This window comes from Acomys minous (assembly GCF_964271855.1).
Source record: "Acomys minous genome assembly, chromosome: 3".
Lineage (NCBI taxonomy): Eukaryota > Metazoa > Chordata > Mammalia > Rodentia > Muridae > Acomys > Acomys minous.
In genome coordinates, this window is record NC_140485.1 from 57,111,462 (window position 1) to 57,130,619 (window position 19,158).

The following is a 19,158-nucleotide window of genomic DNA, read 5'->3' on the forward strand; positions in this document are numbered from 1 at the left end:
TGCTGACCATTATGGGGTCCTTCTGGGCCTGACTGAGGGCCCCTTGACCCTGCGTCCTTGCTTCCCACCTTTGCTCCCTGTCTTCTCTTCTTCGTACTCAGGCCTGGCTCAAGTGATTTTCCTCTGCCCTTCGTGGAAGGGACTTGCTTCTAGAGAAAGACAGATCGCCTCTAATTCTCCCTGTGGCCTCTTGTGATTTGGGCCTGGATGTGCGTCTAGATACAGAACAGTTCCTCTAGGAGACTTTCCTCACGTGAGGGTGGGTTGCCGAAGACTGTCTGAGGCCCCCTGCCTCGCTCCTTTCTGGCTCCTGGAATCTGGGGCTGGGGACCAGCTGCTTGTGATGCTGGTCTCCTTGGCAACTGCTGTCAGGGAAGCCTCCTGAAGTTGAATCTATTATCATAATTAGCCCTGAAACCCCTTGTGTTGTAATTCTGGGCTGCAGAGAAAACCAGCTGTCTTCTTGCTCCAGGCCTCTTGTCCTTTCTGAGCCTACGGGCTTAGCAATGGTTGGGCTAGAGATGCTGGTGAGGGCGCTCCCTTCTCACCCACGACTGCTAGCCTTGGTCTGTGGGTGCTGTGAGGGAAGATGTGGCCAAGCCCCAGAGCTGAGGAGATCTCATGGCCTAGGCCCTCTCCAAACTACTTCTCCCCTGCCTTCCCTCCCCCCACCCCACCCCCCATTTCCATCTGGTTAAGAAAAATATTGAATTCCAAGTCTGAATATTTTGTTACAGGGGCAGGTCCTCTGATGGCCAGTCTCTGTGGATGGTTCCAGGCCCCTCTGAGCACTGGTGGCAATGTTGGATGTGTAGTTCCAGGGTGTCTGTCCTCTCCCAGAGGGGAAGGAAAGTGGTGCTTGGCTGCCACGAGTGGCAAGAAACACTTGACAGGGCAGGAGAGAAGGGAGAGATGAGCATCCCAGAACACAGATTCTGAGCGGCCACTGCCACACGAAGCCTTAGCCTGGAGGAGGCTAGGCTTGAGTAGGAGTCAGGTCTGAGGGTGACCTCCTGTTCTTGTGCTGTCATTTCTCCCCTGTGCTGGCGCTTGAGGATGGGGAACCTGTGACATGCGCATATCATCTAGGCTAGAGGCTAAGGGAACATACGTTACCCCTCCCTCCCGAGGAGAGAAGGTAAGAAGTGGCAGAGTCCTGCCAAGCCTTCTAGAGCCCCCAGTGCCCCTCCTCAGCTCTAAAGTGGACACGAGTGTGGGATGTGTTGGGCTTGGTATGTTCTGGACAAGACAGTCGCCAGTCACTGAGGTTCTTGCAGACGGATGAGGTCACAAGTGTTTAGGCAGTTGTCCTGGGCCTGGAGGCGTGGCTAAGATAACCCCGCCCCCCTCCTGGGAGGCTTCCTGCCTGGGGAGGAGCCTGACCACACAGCCTGAGCTCCTTCCTGCCTTCGAGCTTCCAGGAGCAGCGTGGGCGCTACTCTTCCTGCGTGTCCCTTGCAGCTTCCCCTGCACCAGCCTTCCTGGAGGGGGCCATCTGCTCTGTCTGTTCTGAAAACTTAAAAAACAAACCGTGGAGCGGAGGAGCCGCGGAGGCACTTTCTGGAAGCTGCAGCGGTGGCCCCTCTCCAGAGTGGCTTTCCTCTGTACAGTGGATGAAATACAACCTGCTGGCTGCACCACGAGAGTGTTCTTGTTCCCTCAAGATGTTCCCAGTCACTGGCTTTGTATATCCAGGTCACCATGGCCACATTCAGAAGTGCCTGCCTGTAAGGTGTCCAGAATGTTCTGAGATGCTTGGCCAGAGACCCTTAGGAATAGGTCAACTGGCACCTTGGCCTCAGTTAGGTTTAATTAAATTTATTTATTTATTTGGGGTGTGTGTGTGTGTGTGTGTGTGTGTGTGTGTGTGTGTGTGTGTGTGTGTGTATGTCCAGGCAGGCATGCATGTGTGTGCCAAGTTGATTTAGTCTCCCATCATGTGGGTCTCAGGGACTGAACTCAGGTCATCGGGTTTGGCGGCAAACTCCTTTTCCTGCTGAGGTGTCTCATCGGCTCAGCTTCAGGGTTTTCAACATAAAGCACTGTATGGTAGCATGGTGAGCTGGACTAAGTGTGGGCTAAGTTCTGGACTTTATTTGTGAGATCTATCCTTGTAGTTTTGTCCCTGACCCTGACTTCTATTTTGCCCAGGTCCATGCCCACCCTCTCCTCCAAACCTTTCCTCTGTCAAAAACACCCTCCCCGCTTCTCTCCTAGCCGACCCTGCTTTTCTTTCCTAAGCAGGATCTGACCCAGGGACCCTCCTGGGGGAAGCCTCCTCTGGTCTCCTACCTTGCCTTGTGGAGTAAGATGGTCCTGGCATTTTTCTGCTACAAGCATCTTTGGTATTTTTCATGTGTTCTCATCGCTCCCAAGCCTCTAGGGTCCTTGTCAGGGTCCTGGGATTCCCAGCGTCCTCTCTTTTCCTTCCCCGCTGACCGAGTTGGGAGAAGATACCCCCAGCAGCTGGAACCAATGCTAGAAGGCGAACGAAATGTCTGTTGTATTGGTTTTTTTTTTCAGGGCTCAGTTAATTGAATAAATTGGCTAATGAGCAAAGGAAATTAATTGCAGTTTTGAAATGTGACCGTGGCTTTGTGTTGTTCTGGTTATGGCAGGAGCCTGTCACCGCCGCCAGTGCCTCGGTTCAGGAGCTCAGAAGCTCGGGGCTCCGGCGTTAGAGGTTCTCAGGAGTGCTGCTGTGGCCTGATGTAAGCTGGGACACATAGTGTGGGCCCCGGCAGCATCCTTAGCTCTCGTTGGGAAGAAACAGTGTCTTGACTTCTGACTGGTGCTTGAATGACAGGGTACACTGTCTCTCACACCAGCTGCTCTCCTCTTCCTCTGTGGAGTCCCCTTTCAACTTTTGAGTTCTGCCCCAGTCTCAGACAGACACAGGGAATGGGCCCTCACCATCTTCCGTGCCTAGATATATGGCTGGCATAAAACACAGGCCCTGGCATGGCATGTTCACTGGCCTATGTGGGTGTCCTGGTACCTGGTATTTTGAGAATAGGGCAGCCAAGTCCTGGTGAGGTGTTGGTGAGGCTGGTGTTGGGTGATGGAGACATTGTCTTTCTTTCCTGATCACTGCAGCTTCTTTTCCCTCCTCTCCTCCCAGTCCCTCCCTGTCACCACCCCCACCCCACCCCTCTTCTCCTCAGAAAAGGGAGGCATCCCATGGATATCAGCCTGCCTTGGCATATCAAGTTGAGGCTAGGCAAGGCAGCCTAGTTAGGGGAAAGGGATCCAAAGCCAGGCAACAGAAGGAGAGACGGCCCATGTGCAGAGGGCCTAGGTCTCTCCTATGCATGCTCTCTGGTTGATGGCTCAGTCCCTGTGAGCCCCAATGGTCTCAGGTTAGTTTGTTCTGTAGGGTTGTGTGTGTGTGTGTGTGTGTGTGTGTGTGTGTGTGTGTGTGTGTGTGTGTATGGTGTTCTTGACCCTTCTGGCTCCTTCAATCCTTCCTCCTCCTCTTCCACAGAACTACCCAAGCTCCACCTAACGTTTGCCTGTGGGTCTCTGCATCAGTTTCCATCAGTTGCTTGATGAAGCTTCTCTGATGACAGTTATGCTAGGCTCCTGTCTGCAAGCATAGCAGAGTATCATTAATAGTGTCAGGGCTGGGCTCTCTCTCATGCCATGGGTCTCAAACTGGGTCATTCATTGCTTGGCCCTTCCCACAAATCTTGACCCATCTTTAACCCTGCACATCTTGAGGCAGGACAAATTATAGGTCTAAGGTTTGGGGGGCTGGGCTGTTGTTCCATTCCCTCCACTGAGAGTCTTGCCTCATTACAGGACATGGCTGTTTCAAGTTCCATATGCCCTATTGCTAGGAGTCTCAGCCTTATAGATTCCTGGGAGTTTCCACTGTTTCTAGCTCATCCTAGAGATGCTGCTGCCCCCCCCCCCCACTCAGTTGTCTGATGCCACCTGGCCCTATCAGGGTACTCCTTTTTGACCACTAAGTCAGTTGGGGCCCCCAGGCTGAGTCCTCTTGTCCTCCACTTACCGTGAAAGTCAGTTGTATATATCAGTATGACTGTGCGAGTAGTCCTACTGGCCAAGCATTTGTCTTGGTGTTGCTATGTTTTCAGATGCGATGGACACTTTAGTCGGCAACCATAGCACAGGAGACCGGCTAGTGTTTAGGTACTTGGAATCATGGAGAGTGGAGATAGGATTGGCCTCAGGGCCATCTGTGGGGCCAGGAGCCTGCCAAATGGGGGAGCGAAATAGGAAGTGTCTATGAGCGAGACCTGCAGCAAGTCCACCGGACTCCGGAGGACAGCTGGGCAACTGCCCACAGCACAGTATGGCCATGAATCGATCACTGATATGCGCCAGGCTCTGTCAACGAACTTCTTGGATTGCTGCGACCTTCCTGATGGGCCAGTTCTGCTTTGGGAATATGGAACCTGGACCTTGAGGGTGTAAGACTGCCAGGTTGGTGGCCCTAGGCTTTTCACCCAGACAGTGGGCCATTGGACCTGTGTGCTCTGCGCTGTTTCCTCTCAGGATGTGGAGCCCAGGTTTGCAGGCTTCAGAATTCTCCTGCCTCTACCTCCCAAGTGCTGGGATGACAGGTGTGTATCACCACTCCTGGCTTATGCTCTGCTGGGTACTAAACCCAACGAGTTGTGTGTGCTGGGCAACTACTCTGACAACTAAACGGGGTCCTTGGCTCCTTGTTTTTTCCTGCTTATGCCTCCTTCATTGTGGCTTGTCTGAAGGGGGAGGATCCAGGGCCAGGTAGAAAGTAACCACAACACCGTTGTGGTGAGTGGTGAGCCTGAAGCAAGACCTTGCCTGACACCCAGCCACTCACAACCTAGAAGTGTCAGAGGTCTGTAATCTGCAGGAGCAGAGACCAAATGCAGGATCTTCAGCAGCAACTGCTTCATCATCTGCAGTGCCAGATGTTCCGGGTGTGAGTGCTCAGCTGGCATTGGCTAGCCAGGCTTTTACCCATGAGCACCCCTGAACTCTGGACTAGAAAAGCGGCAAGTTCTCATGGATGCCTCGGCCTGCAGTAGAGGGTATCAGAAAATCGCAGGCGGTGACAGTGGTCAGTTTCGCACAGTAGGCTGAGAGGGAGATTTATGAGCAGGCAACCTGAGCCCTTGGACCCAACTGCTGTCCAAAGGTGGGGGCCATGGTGACAGGAGGTCTCTAAGGCCCAGTAGGAGCATGGCAGCTCTCTCGTCCTAGCCATCACTATTGTCATTATCTGTGTGCCGGGCATGAGGATGGACGCCTGGCTTCTGAAGGGGGCAGGGGACTGCTGGCAGGTGGGCGCAGGCACAAGCGACTCTTTGAGCAAGAGCTCCTGTGGTTCTGGTGGACATGAAGTTCTTCTTGGTGCCTTGTGGCCAAGCATGTTTCATGCACAGGGCCTGATGACTGTATGTTAGATATGCCTATCTTGTGTGACAGGTTGTTGTCTGTAGAAAAATGTTAATATCACTTGAGCTGCCTAAGAGCCAGTGGGCTCCTGACATACACACATCCCATGTACACCTGTGGGGACATCTTCTCTTCTTCTTCTTCTTCTTCTTCTTCTTCTTCTTCTTCTTCTTCTTCTTCTTCTTCTTCTTTTCTCTCTCTCTCTCTCTCTCTCTCTCTCTCTCTCTCTCTCTCACACACACACACACACACACACATACTTACACACATGGTGCACATATGAAGATCAGAAGACAATTTGTGGGAATTGGTTTTCTCTTTGTGCCACATGAAGGAGATGTCCAGGGGAGGAGACTCAGGTCCCTAAGCTTGGCAACAAGTATCTTTACTCGCCAAACCATGTCACTGGCCCTAGACTTCCTCTTGTACTTTGGCTGCAGCTGCTCCAGACTCCCAGGATAAAATGTGGGTGTGGTTTTCTCAGCAGGCAGCGTTCCTGCTGTGCTATCTATGAGTGTGTCTTAGGTCACTTGGCATGCCCTTGAGAAAGGACTAGGGCATTCTGGGTGGGGTAAGGGAGAAGGTACCCAGCTTGTCAGAGGAGGCACATTAGCCACGAATGAGCCAGATATCTTGCAGGAGAATTCTGGCCACGAAGGGTCGGGTAATAAAGGAGAGAGGAATAATTAAGCAGAAAGCATAGGCTGGTGAATAGGAGTCATTACAAATTATAAGAAAGGAGAGGTGGGGACACTGTGGCAGCTAGGGCAAAGCCAGAAAGATGATCTAAGAAGCTCTTCACCACCAGATCTAGCTGGGACAGAGGTTCTCTGACTTTGAACCTAGGGAGGAAGTCTCGCATACCCAGGAAAAAGGAAGGTTATTTACCTTCTGTGGGCTATGCAGTGTGGAGTTGGTGCTTTTTATCATTTTCGCATTAGCCGAGGCTGCCTGGGCCAAAACCAGACAGACAAGGACGGGGAGGCAACTTGTTGGCAGCCGGGGTCTTGGGTGCGGGCTGTGTTCTTCCTGCTGTTCTGTGAGGGCTTGGTGATGGTTTGAGGCCCAAGCATGCTGGGTAGTGGACACAGGCTGCGCTGACCACTGCTGGTGCACTGACTGTGTGCTCCTCACCTCCTGCGCACTGACTGACTGTGTGTCCCTCACCTCCTGCGCACTGACTGACTGTGCCCCTCACTTCCCGCACACTGACTGTGTGCCCCTCACCTCCCGCACACTGACTGACTGTGTGCCCCTCACCTCCCGCACACTGACTGACTGTGTGCCCCTCACCTCCCGCACACTGACTGACTGTGTGCCCCTCACCTCCCGCAGGTTTCTCTTAGTCTTCTCCTGCCTCGTACTGTCCGTGTTTTCCACCATCAAGGAGTACGAGAAGAGCTCAGAGGGTGCTCTCTACATCTTGGTAAGCCCCACACTTGGGCAGGGCATGGGGAGAGGCCTGCAGCACAGTCTGCCTCCCAACCCCTGGACCCCTCTGGTTCTGTCCTCAACCCTGACCGTTTGAGTGAGCCAGGCCTTCTGTATACAGGGTCTCCTGCAGAGTAGTTAGTGTTCCTTCTTGCATCCACAGCTGCTGTTTGCTCCCGGCTTTGTGGTATAGACTGCATCCTCCTTCCCAGCCTCCTAGTCCCTACTAGACGTGACATCACAGCATCCAGCAGCTCTCACCACCCTTCCTCCCCACCCTGACCCAGGTGCCCCCCGCTGGAAGTGTGTGGTGCTCCCCAGAAGATGTGGGTGAAAGGATGGGAGGCTATAATGCTCACTCACATAAATCCTCTGATGGGGCAGGGGTGGGTGTCATGGAAACGGGACTGTAATCTCTCTGTTGCCGTTGGTAACGGAGGTGGCCCTTCAAGGAGAATGATCCCACTAGAATGCTCTTCCACCCACTTTGCCCCGCTGCCCCAGGGCTGCCTGAATTCTAGAGGATTCCCTTTGCTCTCCCTTTGCTATGGCTGGGAGCTCTGTGAGCTTAGTCTTGGTGTGCCCACCCAGTACACTAACACCAGAGCCTTCCACTCCAGCTGACAAGGGAGGTGGGAAGGGTGGCTCCTCTAGTAGTCACCAGGACTTGCTGACAGCACTAAGTCTCTGAGGATCTGTATCTAGCTTGGCGGCCTGTGGGGCTTGCGCTAAACCTGCAGCTCTTGATTGCTAGGCTCTGAGCCTAGCTTTATCCATCCCTGTCCTGAAACTGCCATGTAGTGGAAAGGTAGCCCTCCTGAGGTCTGGTAGTGTCCTCATCCGTGTTCCTCCCACCTCCCAGGAAATCGTGACCATCGTGGTGTTTGGTGTTGAGTACTTTGTGAGGATCTGGGCCGCAGGCTGCTGCTGCCGGTATCGCGGCTGGAGGGGCAGGCTCAAGTTTGCCAGGAAGCCCTTCTGCGTGATTGGTAAGGCCTGGTGGGCGTGGCCACCAGAGTTGGGTCCCGGGCAGGAGTGTGGCTTCTGCCTTGGCCACACAGTGGGCTGAGGGAGAGGGTAGGGACTTCTGGAAATTCTTTCTTACCACTGACTTGGCGTTGGAACCCGTGGCTGACAGGGCCTAGGTGTTGGGAGGGACAACGTGCTGGGCAGTCTGTCCTGGAAGGGTGGGCGCTGGAAACCACCCTTGCCAGAGCCCCACGTGACCTTGCATGTCTATGAGGCTGTCAATTGGTCCCCTGGTGTCCTGGGGGAGGAGACCCTGTGAGCTGTCCCTGTCTCCCGCAGACATCATGGTGCTTGTTGCCTCCATTGCTGTGCTGGCTGCCGGCTCCCAGGGCAACGTCTTTGCCACATCCGCACTTCGGAGTCTGAGGTTCCTGCAAATCCTACGGATGATCCGGATGGACCGGAGGGGCGGCACCTGGAAGCTCCTGGGATCGGTGGTCTACGCCCACAGCAAGGTGAGCAGCCCCGGCTCAGCCTGGGGCCCCGGGCCGCTGTAAGTGGGATGTAGGCAGGGACCAGGAAAGGATGGACGAGCCCCCTCCCCCCTTTATCCCATGGCTGCCTGTCTTCCTCATCCGTGCTCAGAAGCTGTTTTTAAATTCTTACTCTGAGCCATCCTCCCTGTGGCTGAGCGTTGACTTCCCTTCCTGGTTCTGAGGGCCTGAATCAATACTCTGCCTGAATCACCTGCCTAGGGGTTGTTTAAGCTGTGGCTTGTGGTGGATGCCGACCAGGGTACTCATGGGCTGTCTGCGGGTTCACGTTCTGTGTTGAAGGAGTGGCCAAGATCTGGCTTCTGCCAGCTTGTACTATGGGGCCTCTGTGCTCAGTATGTACTCTCTATCCTGCTTGGGCCCCCCTTTTTGTTGGCCACGGTGGTGTGGGGGCAGGCCCTGGGCCCTGGGGAAGTTGAGCTCCCCTCCTGTACTGCACACCCCGAATGTTGGGAACCAAGTATATACCCATTGGGGCCTGCACACCCCATCTTAGGGATAGCTCCTCAGTATCCAAACAGTGCTGGGACCACAGCTGCTGGCCCTGGGGCACGTGCTCCTCAGCCATGCTGCTGGATGCTCTGCTCCCAGGTCCAAAACAGTCCTTTGGAAGTTGCGCTGTCCAGCCAGCAGTCACGCTCCGTTATTCAGGACAAGCCCTGCTGCCAACCCTGACCACTGTCTATTCTGTCTACTCCAGTTGTCCCTTGCTGGCCTCAGGAGGGGACTCCATCCTCCGAAGGCCTTGAGATGTACAGTTCAGGGCAGGGCTCTCCTGCTGGGCACCGTCCAGGCCGGCTTGAGTGGGATGCTGATGTGGTCTCCTGTCCTTGCAGGAGCTGGTGACTGCCTGGTACATCGGCTTCCTCTGCCTCATCCTGGCCTCGTTTCTGGTGTACCTGGCAGAAAAGGGCGAGAACGACCACTTCGACACCTATGCGGACGCTCTCTGGTGGGGCCTGGTAAGCCTCGGACCACTGTCCCTTCCTCCTCCACACCCTCTTGCTGCTGCTGTCCTAAGCGTGGACCCTGCCTGCCCCTGGGGACCTGAAGGAGAGGCCTGTTCCCGGGCTGAGCTGGACAGGCATGTCTCTCGGAGGCCACCTGGTGGCTGGCTGTGGACGCGGTGGCCTATGGAGATGGCAGCTGGGGTTGCTGTGGTTATTGTGTTGGTAGCCGTGATGGGGACAGCCCCATTACCTTCCTGCAAACCCCACTTTGCACTGGACAGTGCGGGAGAAAGATTGGGGTCAGGGAATATTAAGGCTCTGAGAGTCATCTGGGGCTCCCTGGCTCAGGACTATGAATGGCCCTCACAACTCTGGAGGAGTGTAAGGGCGAAGGAAACACTGTTATGGCCTGTCGCTCCCAAGGCCACTGCTGGCATTCCAAGCCACTTGCTGCTGGCCTCCCACCTCCAGTCAGTCCTGACTCGAGTGGTGAGGTCAAGGGAGAGTACAAAGTGAAGACAGCTCAGTGGGTAAAGTACTTGCCATGAAAGCATGGGAATTTCAGTTTGGATCTCCAGCACCCATGTAAAAGCTGGGTACATGCGCATGCATACACACACGTACATATGTGTGCCCCCATATGCACAAGCACACATAAACATGCACACAAATGTGTGTACACGCACACACATGCACATATATACATGCACAAGTGCACAGGCACACACTTATACACATGCACAGCACACATATAAACATGCACACACATACACACACTCATGTGCACACACATATAAACATACACACGTGTGTGCACATGCATGCACATATACACATGTGCACATGGACATTCTCGTGCACACATACATGCACACACATATATTTGCATGCACACATATAAACATACATACACACACATATGCATGTGCACACACAGTGCAAAGGGAAAACATGGGCCTTGAGTCTCTGGAGTTTTTTCAAGTGGTCTGTAGCCTGTTGACAGTGGCCCTGATTGCAGCTTTCCCCAAGACCTAATGCTGCCCACGTAGCCATTGTGCCTGAGGCTGCCATGGGCTCTGCCTAGAACACTCCAGAAGGCCTCTCTTGTTGCCTCCTTTCAGAAGGGCCCATTAGAGACACCTTGCACTTCTGCTTGGGGCGGGAATGGATGGCAGGTTTCCTAGGCCCCTGGTTTCTGGTCTTGCTTTCTGGAGACCACACCCGCCCATAAACCCACTCCAATAAGACAGAAATGGGTTTCTCCCAGCCCCTCATCCCCTAGTGGCTCCTTGGAGGCTCAGGCCAGAGGCTACTGTCACCTGAAAAGCTGTGAGGTGGTGATCTGGGCAGGCGCTGTGCTTGCAGAGTCACTGGCAGAGGATCAGACAGTTTCCCCTGCGATGAAGCCATAGGACAGGCTATTTGTGATGTAATGGCCACAGGCCTCGGGCCCTGTGTTCTTTTGGGAAGAAGCAGAGCTGTGAGGAGTGAAGTGAGTGTAAGGCTGGGCGATGGGTGGCAGTGGAGAGTCTGTGATGGACAGAGAGCACGACAGCTGGACTGTCTGCCCATGCATGCCCAGGCCCTGCTGAGGGAGTCAGCTTGGGTCCTGTGAGATGGATTCAGCCCGCCCTTTTCAGAATTTTCTTGGGCCTAGACCTTTCTTCACTTTCAGAAATGAAGCAAACACTTTATCTTTATTGCTTCGAAGTAATACATGCCTTTAAAAATGTCTACTGGTTCCTAAAATGCAGCCCCTAACCACTCCCCATCTGTCTTCTTGGCCACCTTCTACCGGCCATCTGGCTCCCTCCCCTCCTGAGTCAGACCCTCTCCTAGACTGTTCCTTATCCCCCCCACCCCACCCCCACCCCCGAACCCTCCTCAACCTTCTGTGGACGCTGGCATCCTGGTACTTCCTTGCTCTTGCCCTCTGACTTGTGGGTACTTACCAGATCACTGGCACCTCCCATCCCCAAGCGCTGAGCTACACCTGGGCAGAAACTGCTCTCCTTGCTTGGTGCCCGTGCACGTGTAAACTGTGTGGCGTGCCCCTCAAGTGCGAACTAGGGGAGCCTTGGGAATGATTACCCTTCCAGTGTAGAAGGAATTTTTGTGGGATTTCAGAATAAAGAACAGCCTATGCTGACCCTGGCCTTGCTTTGCCCTATTATGGATGATTTAGGAAGGTGAAGCCTCCTGGTTGGTCCAGCCTGAGTGGCTACCAGTGTCCAGCTTCCCCTGAGCTCCTTGGGTGAGCGTCCCACAACTGAGCAGGGACATCAGGCCTGGGGTTGTGGTCTCTGTAGTAGGCCATTGCCAGCCTCCCAAGTGACCAGATCCCTTCCCCCACCCCACCCCTTAGATCACCCTGACCACCATTGGCTACGGGGACAAGTACCCTCAGACCTGGAACGGGAGGCTGTTGGCAGCGACGTTCACCCTCATTGGTGTCTCATTCTTCGCCCTTCCTGCCGTGAGTCTTGCACCCCTTCCTGCCCTAGGGACGTTAGGGATCTCAGAGGCTCCCTGGAAGGCTCGACCACAGGCCACCTGCGAACAGAGCCAGAACCACCTGTTTTGGTTTGGATGCCTGTAGCCTCAGTTAGGCACATGCCGGGTGTCTTCACACCAGGCCTCCTGATATAGCTCTGTTGACTTCTGTGGCTTTCCCACCTGACTGACTCTAGATAGTGGGGTCCTCATTTACTTTATAGAATGGGGTGTGCATGTTGACTGCTGCACCGGGGCAGGCAGAGGGCAGCTACCTTGTAGACAGAGCAGCTTAGGAGGGCTCCTGTTTGGGGTCACTGGGCACTGCCTCCTTCTGGCCATAGGTTCCCCTAGCCTGGTCTCTAGGTGGTGAAGTACTAGGGAATTCCTAGTATGTAGGAAGGTGTATCCACAAAACACAAATATTGTTGGCGAGGATGAGGAGGGGCCAGGGCCCAGGATGTGGTCTGACCTCATTGACTTACAGGGCATTCTGGGATCCGGCTTTGCCCTGAAAGTCCAAGAGCAGCACCGGCAAAAACACTTTGAGAAGAGGCGGAATCCTGCAGCAGGTTTGATCCAGGTGAGCCTTAGCCCCTGCTGGGGGCCAACACCTGTTCTGATCCCACTTCACCTACAAGGGAGCCCATCAGGACCTCGACATTTGGTGATGGCTGTACTGGGCCTGTCTGTGGGTAGGCCATGGCTCGTGTTTGGAAGACAAGGCTGTATTCAGTATAAGAACAGTTTAGTGGGCTGGAGAGGTTAAAAGCATTGACTGCACTTCCAGAGGTCATGAGTTCAATTCCCGGCAACCACATGGTGGCTCATAACCATCTATATGATGTGATCTGATGCCCTCTTCTAGCCTGCAGGTGCACACATGCAGGCCGAGCACTGTATATATAATAATAATAAATACATCTTTAAAAAGTAATAAATAAATAATTTTTTAAAAAGAACAGTTTAGTGACTCATGATAGTGACGCTGGGTGGTCCGGTCCGCAGTGGGTACTTGGCTCAAGTTATACTGTCCCAGGAACCATCTAGCTTGTCTCCAGTGCCCTGTGAGATAGGTGCAGCGTAGAGAGCTTGACAGTCTGGCAGCAAGTGGCTCCTGAGCCATGCCCGTGCCACTTGAAGTGAACTGTGGACACCGTGCTCCTGCCCTGTGCTTACTCAGCTGGTTTGACCATTTAAGGGCAGATGGGACGTGGAGGCCATCTGAACATACGTACAGAAGACAGATTCTTGGTGGAACCTGGACTTGGCCAGGATTTCCTGCCAGCTGAATGTGGCCCCTGTCTTTCTGTTTTAAAGATGCGGACTTCACAGTCTCGACCTTGGGTCCAGCATCTGTCACCACAAAACATACAGCTGTTGTTTTGTAATTGCAAGATAGGAAAAAAGAACTTGTGTGTGTGTGTGTATTTGAAAAAGAAAGTGACTGCATGTTCCATGGGGCCAAAAGGTTGAATGGGACAGCATAAAATCGAGCACTGCCCCGTATATTCCTTTCAAAAGTCATCCAACAGCAGCCTGTGAATCTGCCAAAAGTGTCACTAAAGACCGGTAGCAGCATGCTGTCCGTGCCTCTCCCACAAGTGCCTCCGTATCAGGACAGGGCCGTCTCTTTGTCTTGCCTGCACGGTTCCCCCACTGTGGGCTTCCATAGGGTTCCCAGAGCGTCCAGACACCTCCAGCCCACTTATGATGTATGGCCCCAAGGTGACGGCAACTGTGGTAGAGCAGTTGACCAAAGCGTCTTCCTCTGAGCAAAGCTGACCTTCCTGCATGTTTGGGGTGGAGGCGTCAAAGCTTTGGTTAGCAGTGACCCCAGTAGCCCTCAGATAGGCACAGGGGTAGAAGGACTAATTTTTCAAGCGGCTTATCACCTGAGTATGATTCTGGCTCCCAAATAGAAAAATGCTTGGAGGGAGCAGGGTGGGGTGGGGGTGGGGGTGGGGGTGGGAGTCTCAGAGGAGGAACCAGGCCTTCTGTGCCCTCAAAGCATCTGTGTCCTGTAGAAGTCAGCATGGCCATCCTGGACCTCACATAGTCCTTGGTGTTATTGAAGGATTCGTGGAGACCAAAGTGAGGAGAAAGGCATCCCATGCTCATGGGCTGGGAGATTTAATCTCCTTAAAAATGTTACTCCCAACATTGGAATGTAGGTTCAGTGTACTTGTCTTAAGTCCAATCCCCGCCCCCCCCAGGCCCCCCACCTCCCCACCCCCCCACCCCCCTTCAAAGAAATGGAAAAACTAATACTAAGGTGTCTCCGGGATTATAGTGGACTCTGGGTGCCCAGGACAGCATGGAAGCAGGAAGAACCAATTGTGGGGATTGTAAATTTATTACAAGTTGCAGTAATCAAACAGCACAGTTCTCACGCGGGGACGGGTATACCAGGAGAACAGTTAAGCCCGAGTGTCACCTGAGTCAGACGAGGGCACCGAGTTGTCTAATGAGAACTGTTTCAGCACATGGCATGGGACAACTGGAGACCTGTTTTGTTGTTATTGTTTGCTTGCTTGTAACGGGGTCTCCGTCACCCGGGCTGGCCTCAGACTCAAGTGACCCTCTTGCCTCAGCTGCTGAAGTTCTATATGATAGACACTTGACTAGGCCTTGTGGCGCTGACTTGTAATCCCAGAACTCTGGAGGCCAAAGTGAGAAGCTCTTGAGTTTGAAGCTAGCCCAGAAATGTTAAAAACGATTAAATTCTTTAGAAGTAAGCAAGCTTTATTGTTTTTATCCTTTATATGTGTAACAAAAGAAAAATTAGAGAGCATCAAAACGTGTGCCTCAAAGGACATTTCAGAGTGAAAAAGACAACCCATAGAGTGGGAGAAAAGCTTGGAAGTGAGCTTAATACCCAGAATATATAAAGAACCCCAATAGCTCAAACACAAAAGGGCATACCCAGAGGGCTCTGGTGCAAGGGGCTTGAATAGATACTTTTTTTTTTCAAGAAGAGAGACAACTTGCCATGGGCATGGGAAAAGATACTATGCCACTAGAGAAATGAAGACTAAACCATGAGATGCCACTTCACGCTCCTTGGAATGCTTAAAATTTTTAAGACAGAAAGTAAGTGTTAGTAAGAACTTGGTGACACAGGACCGTCACATCCCACTGGGCCACCACTCAGAAGGCTATAGTCAGAACTGGCTCAGCGGCAGAGCATGTGTCTCCCATGTTCAGGGCTCCGGATTCTACCCTTGGCACCAGAAGAAAGGGGGAAAAACAGAAAAGAAAGTGACACATGTAATGTGACACATATGTTCACTCCTTTGTTAGAAGCCACAACAGGTGTCCAGCCAAAATCCTCTGTGTGTATAGTGCTCTGTACATAACAGCCAAATCATGGGCTAGCCATGCTCACTGGTAAACAATCAGAATGTATGTGCCGTGTCTGTACAGCCAAGTGTTCCTCGGACACAGAAGGTAAGAAGCTCACTTCCTCCATGTAAGAGCCTAACAGGTAGACCATGTAATCATGAGATTCCATGGACAGGAAATCTCCAAAACAGTCAACTCCATGGAGACTGACTGAGTGAAGCTGTCGGGGCCGGAAGCAAAGCATCCATGCCTCTCTAAGGTTGAGAAGCTGTGGATAGAGAGTGGCTGTGTCACGCCATGCTATGTGCGCTTTAATTCAAGGAGTCAAAGCGGTAGACTCGATGTGGTGTGGATTATGTTGAACGTACCAAATATAGGTATGTGGGATGGAAAGTAGCCTGCTGAGCCTGGAGAGGGAGCCTTGTCCTCGCCTTGCTCCCCTTCCCAGGTTCATGGGGTTGGGGTTAAGACTTGCCTGGGTGGAGAGGGCAATGAAATCACCCACTCGATGCCAAGAAAGACACCACGGCTCGCTGCGAGACGCAGAGTTATCTCCCACATCAGGCCCCCCCACCCCCCAGCTTCCGCAGGCATCATGTTTGTCCCAGAAGGCTAAACTGAGGCTGTGACGTGAGGACAGGCACGGGGCCTACGGTTCTCCGTGGGTGAGGTCCCTGCAGAGGGGTAGCCTCGGCCCTGCCTGGGTGAGGATAGGCACAGGGGCTGCGGTTCTCTGTGGATGAGGTCCCCGGAGAGGGGTAGCCTCGGCCCTGCTGGAGTGAAGACAGGCACGGGAGCTGCGGTTCTCCGTGGATGAGGTCCCCGGAGAGGGGTAGCCTCGGCCCTGCTGGAGTGAAGACAGGCACGGGAGCTGCGGTTCTCCGTGGATGAGGTCCCCGGAGAGGGGTAGCCTCGGCCCTGCTGGAGTGAAGACAGGCACGGGAGCTGCGGTTCTCCGTGGATGAGGTCCCCGGAGAGGGGTAGCCTCGGCCCTGCCGGGGTGAGGATAGGCATGGGGGCTATAGTTCTCCGTGGATGAAGTCCCCGGAGAGGGGTAGCCTCGGCCCTGCCCCAGCAATCTCATCTCTTTCCGCTGCAGTCGGCCTGGAGATTCTATGCCACTAACCTGTCGCGCACGGACCTGCACTCCACGTGGCAGTACTACGAGCGCACAGTCACCGTCCCCATGTACAGGTACCGCGCCAGGCCCAGCCTCACCACCTTGCATGGTGGTTTGCTTTTTAATTCCCATTTGTTCTTTAAACCCCATTGATTTGTATTTCTTTCTTTTTTTTTTTTCTCAAGTGTATGTATTTTTCCACAAAGGATTATGCGTGGTTTATTTCACAATATTGATTTTGTTCTTTGTTTTACAGTATTGTGGCTTTTATTTCTTATTCTTGTACCCATCCTTTGCTTTTCACTCCTCTTTTGGGTAACACTGTGTTGTGATCCCCAGTCCAAGCTGTCCCAAGAAATGAGTGATGGCCTTAGTGTGAGAGGCTGCAATGCCAGAGACCTCTAGCAGCCCAAGACTTAAGAAGTATAGTTGTGACTATATTCTCAAGCAAAGGCCAGGGCAGGTGTGGCATGCGTGCACTCGCATGTGTGCGTGCATGTATGCGTGTGCGTGTGTGTGTACATGTATGCATGTACGTGAGTGTGTGCATGCGTGTGTGCATGTGTGTGCGTGTGTGCATGTGTGTGTGTGTGTGCGCGCGCACGCACGCACGTGAGCATGTGTGGGTAGGGGATGACCGTGACTACAGTGAGCATCTAGAGCTAGGAAAGTCATCATATGGTCAAGAGGGCTCCTGGCATCCTCAGCAAAGCAGAACACAGGACATCCCAGGAGAATCTGGATAACAGGAAAAAGCCAGGAAGTGCCCTTCTCGGGGCCAGCAGGGGACAGTGCGAGCTGGCCTGCAGGCCATTGCTCAGAAGGCAGGTGGCATCACTGGCTTGGGAATTGTATGCACAAAGTTTGAGCTCAGATGAAGGTGTGAGGCCCGACGCTGTAGGTCAGAGCCCCCTGGGTGCTGTCTCTTTATTACCTGAGTCAGAGCGTGCCATCCCATCTGGCTCTGACTATCCGAGCTACCACAGCCGCAGAGCTCTGCCGAGACTCCTGGGCTGCGGAGCATCTTCATCAGTCTGACAACCAGCAATGGTCAGACCATAGACCGCTCTGCCTGTGTCAGGCTCAGCAGGGCATCGCCTAGGACAAAGATAGCCTCACCATTGCTCCCTTAGCATTCCCCCAGGCTTCTCTGGAGCCCTGATTCCTACCCGGCCCTGCCCCAACAAGCTCCGTGCTCCTTGCAGGGCATTGGGACAAGACTGAGCCACGGCCTAATTTTCTTTATCCTGTTGTTTCCCCCTACTTCCCTCAACTTTTGTTTCATTTTCTTTTTCTTATCCCGTTCTTTTAAAAAAAAATATTTTTTTTTGGTTCTTTTCCCTTTGTGTGTGTGTGAAACCCTTGAAAGCTCACAAACTCAAACCTATGGGGCCTCCAGGTAGGACATGCATGGTATGGAAGATGTGTGTGTAGCTCTCGTCTGTCTGAGTTCGGGGTGGGGCAAACCCTCTAGACTCATATCCCATCCTAGAGCACCTGTCCTATAGTCCTCATGCTAACATCGTCAGACCCTGTCACCCGGTGGCCCTTTCCTGGCTGGATTCCCTGTGTTAGCCTGCAGCCCTTCTGGGGGCAGTGTGAGCACACGCGCCTCCCTGCTTCCGTAGCTGCTGCCTTCCTGTTGCTGGATCCCCTGCCCTCGGTGCGTCTTGTTCCTTGGCCTGCTTCCTGCCTTGTTTTACAGCTGTGGTTCCCCCCCTCCCCACCCCCCTTCCCGCCTCTACCCCACCCCACTTAGGAGCAGAGCGGCAGTCATAAGGCTCGCAATGTTTCTGAGGGTCTGTGTCTAGCCAGGGACCAGGAGCACATCCAAGAATAGAATCTTGCCCTGGGGTCCCCCCTCTCAGCGTCTGAGTCTCCCCACAACCCCAGGGTCCTTTATTACCACAAGGGAGAAAGCACAAAGGCCCAGGGAACAGAGTCATTTATCCTGAGTGGTGGCTCCCTCTTGCTGTGTTTAGGGCCGATTTGGGAAGTAGGAAACAGATTCTTTGCTCCTGTGCAGGCAGCTGTGATACTCAGGAAATTGTACCCCATGTGTACAAGGGGAGCCACCCCCACCCTGCTTGGGTGGGACCTGTGCTAGAGGAAGACCCCGTTCCAGCACAGACCTACAAAGTGGGTCAGTCCCTCCTGACCAAGTTCAGCAGCAACTATAGCTCCTTTCTCTGGAGCTGTGACCTGTCTCCTGGCTTTTGTAGGGACTGGCCTAGGCCCTTGGACATCTTCCTCCCAGACCCCAGAGGCACAGGTAGTTGTAGAGATAGCAGCTAATGCCCCTGCTCTCCTGGGGCTCCCAGTCCCCTAGCAGGTGGAAGACCTGTGTCTAGTCCTGTCCTGCTTCTCCCCTCTTCAGCCCATCCTTCCCAGCCAGCACCATATCCAGAGAGAAGATGCCCCCACCACAACCCCCAGCCTGTGTGGCTGGAGTTGTCCCGACAGAGAGTCAGACAGCAGCATTCTCAGATTAGCCCATCCTTTCTTGGGGTTGTCCCTTCCTCCAATCCTCTGTGACTGCTCAGGGGTGACCAGCTATGTGCACGGCCCCACTCCATGTGTCTGACCCTGGTGGCTGCTTTGTGTGTCCTGGGCATGCGTCCAGTGTGGCTGGGAGGGCTGGTTTTACATGTGTCTAACCTGGGCTTTTGTGGTGATGGTGACTATGGGACTCTAAGACAGAGGGCTCTGCCAGAGACCCTGCTCCAGGCCCCAGGGCTGGGTGAAAGAGTAGAGGGGAGGCCATAATGACACTAGGCTCCCGACTCATGCTGTCTTGTCAAGGACAGTAAATGGTATGGGGGAGGGGAGGCAGAAAAGGGGAGAGAGAGAGAAGCTCATGGGACTCTTGGTTTTTGGGGGTTTTGTT

General features: G+C 53.5%; 1 protein-coding gene across 13 annotated transcripts in view; it reads left to right on the forward strand.

The window, feature by feature from the left end:
* The window catches only part of KCNQ2 (potassium voltage-gated channel subfamily Q member 2), a 59,490-nt gene that overhangs the window by 13,698 nt on the left and 26,634 nt on the right, over positions 1–19,158 (forward strand). For 8 of the 13 annotated variants that reach the window (XM_084775003.1, XM_084775014.1, XM_084775008.1 and 5 more), the window contains exons 2-9: positions 6,745–6,835; positions 7,703–7,829; positions 8,149–8,324; positions 9,200–9,325; positions 11,679–11,789; positions 12,294–12,389; positions 16,251–16,345; positions 17,641–17,670. In XM_084775003.1, coding sequence (XP_084631129.1) covers positions 6,745–6,835; positions 7,703–7,829; positions 8,149–8,324; positions 9,200–9,325; positions 11,679–11,789; positions 12,294–12,389; positions 16,251–16,345; positions 17,641–17,670 — 852 coding nt within the window. The remainder of the gene's footprint in view (positions 1–6,744; positions 6,836–7,702; positions 7,830–8,148; positions 8,325–9,199; positions 9,326–11,678; positions 11,790–12,293; positions 12,390–16,250; positions 16,346–17,640; positions 17,671–19,158) is intronic. The other 5 variants (XM_084775009.1, XM_084775011.1, XM_084775006.1 and 2 more) reach the window with 1 other exon arrangement.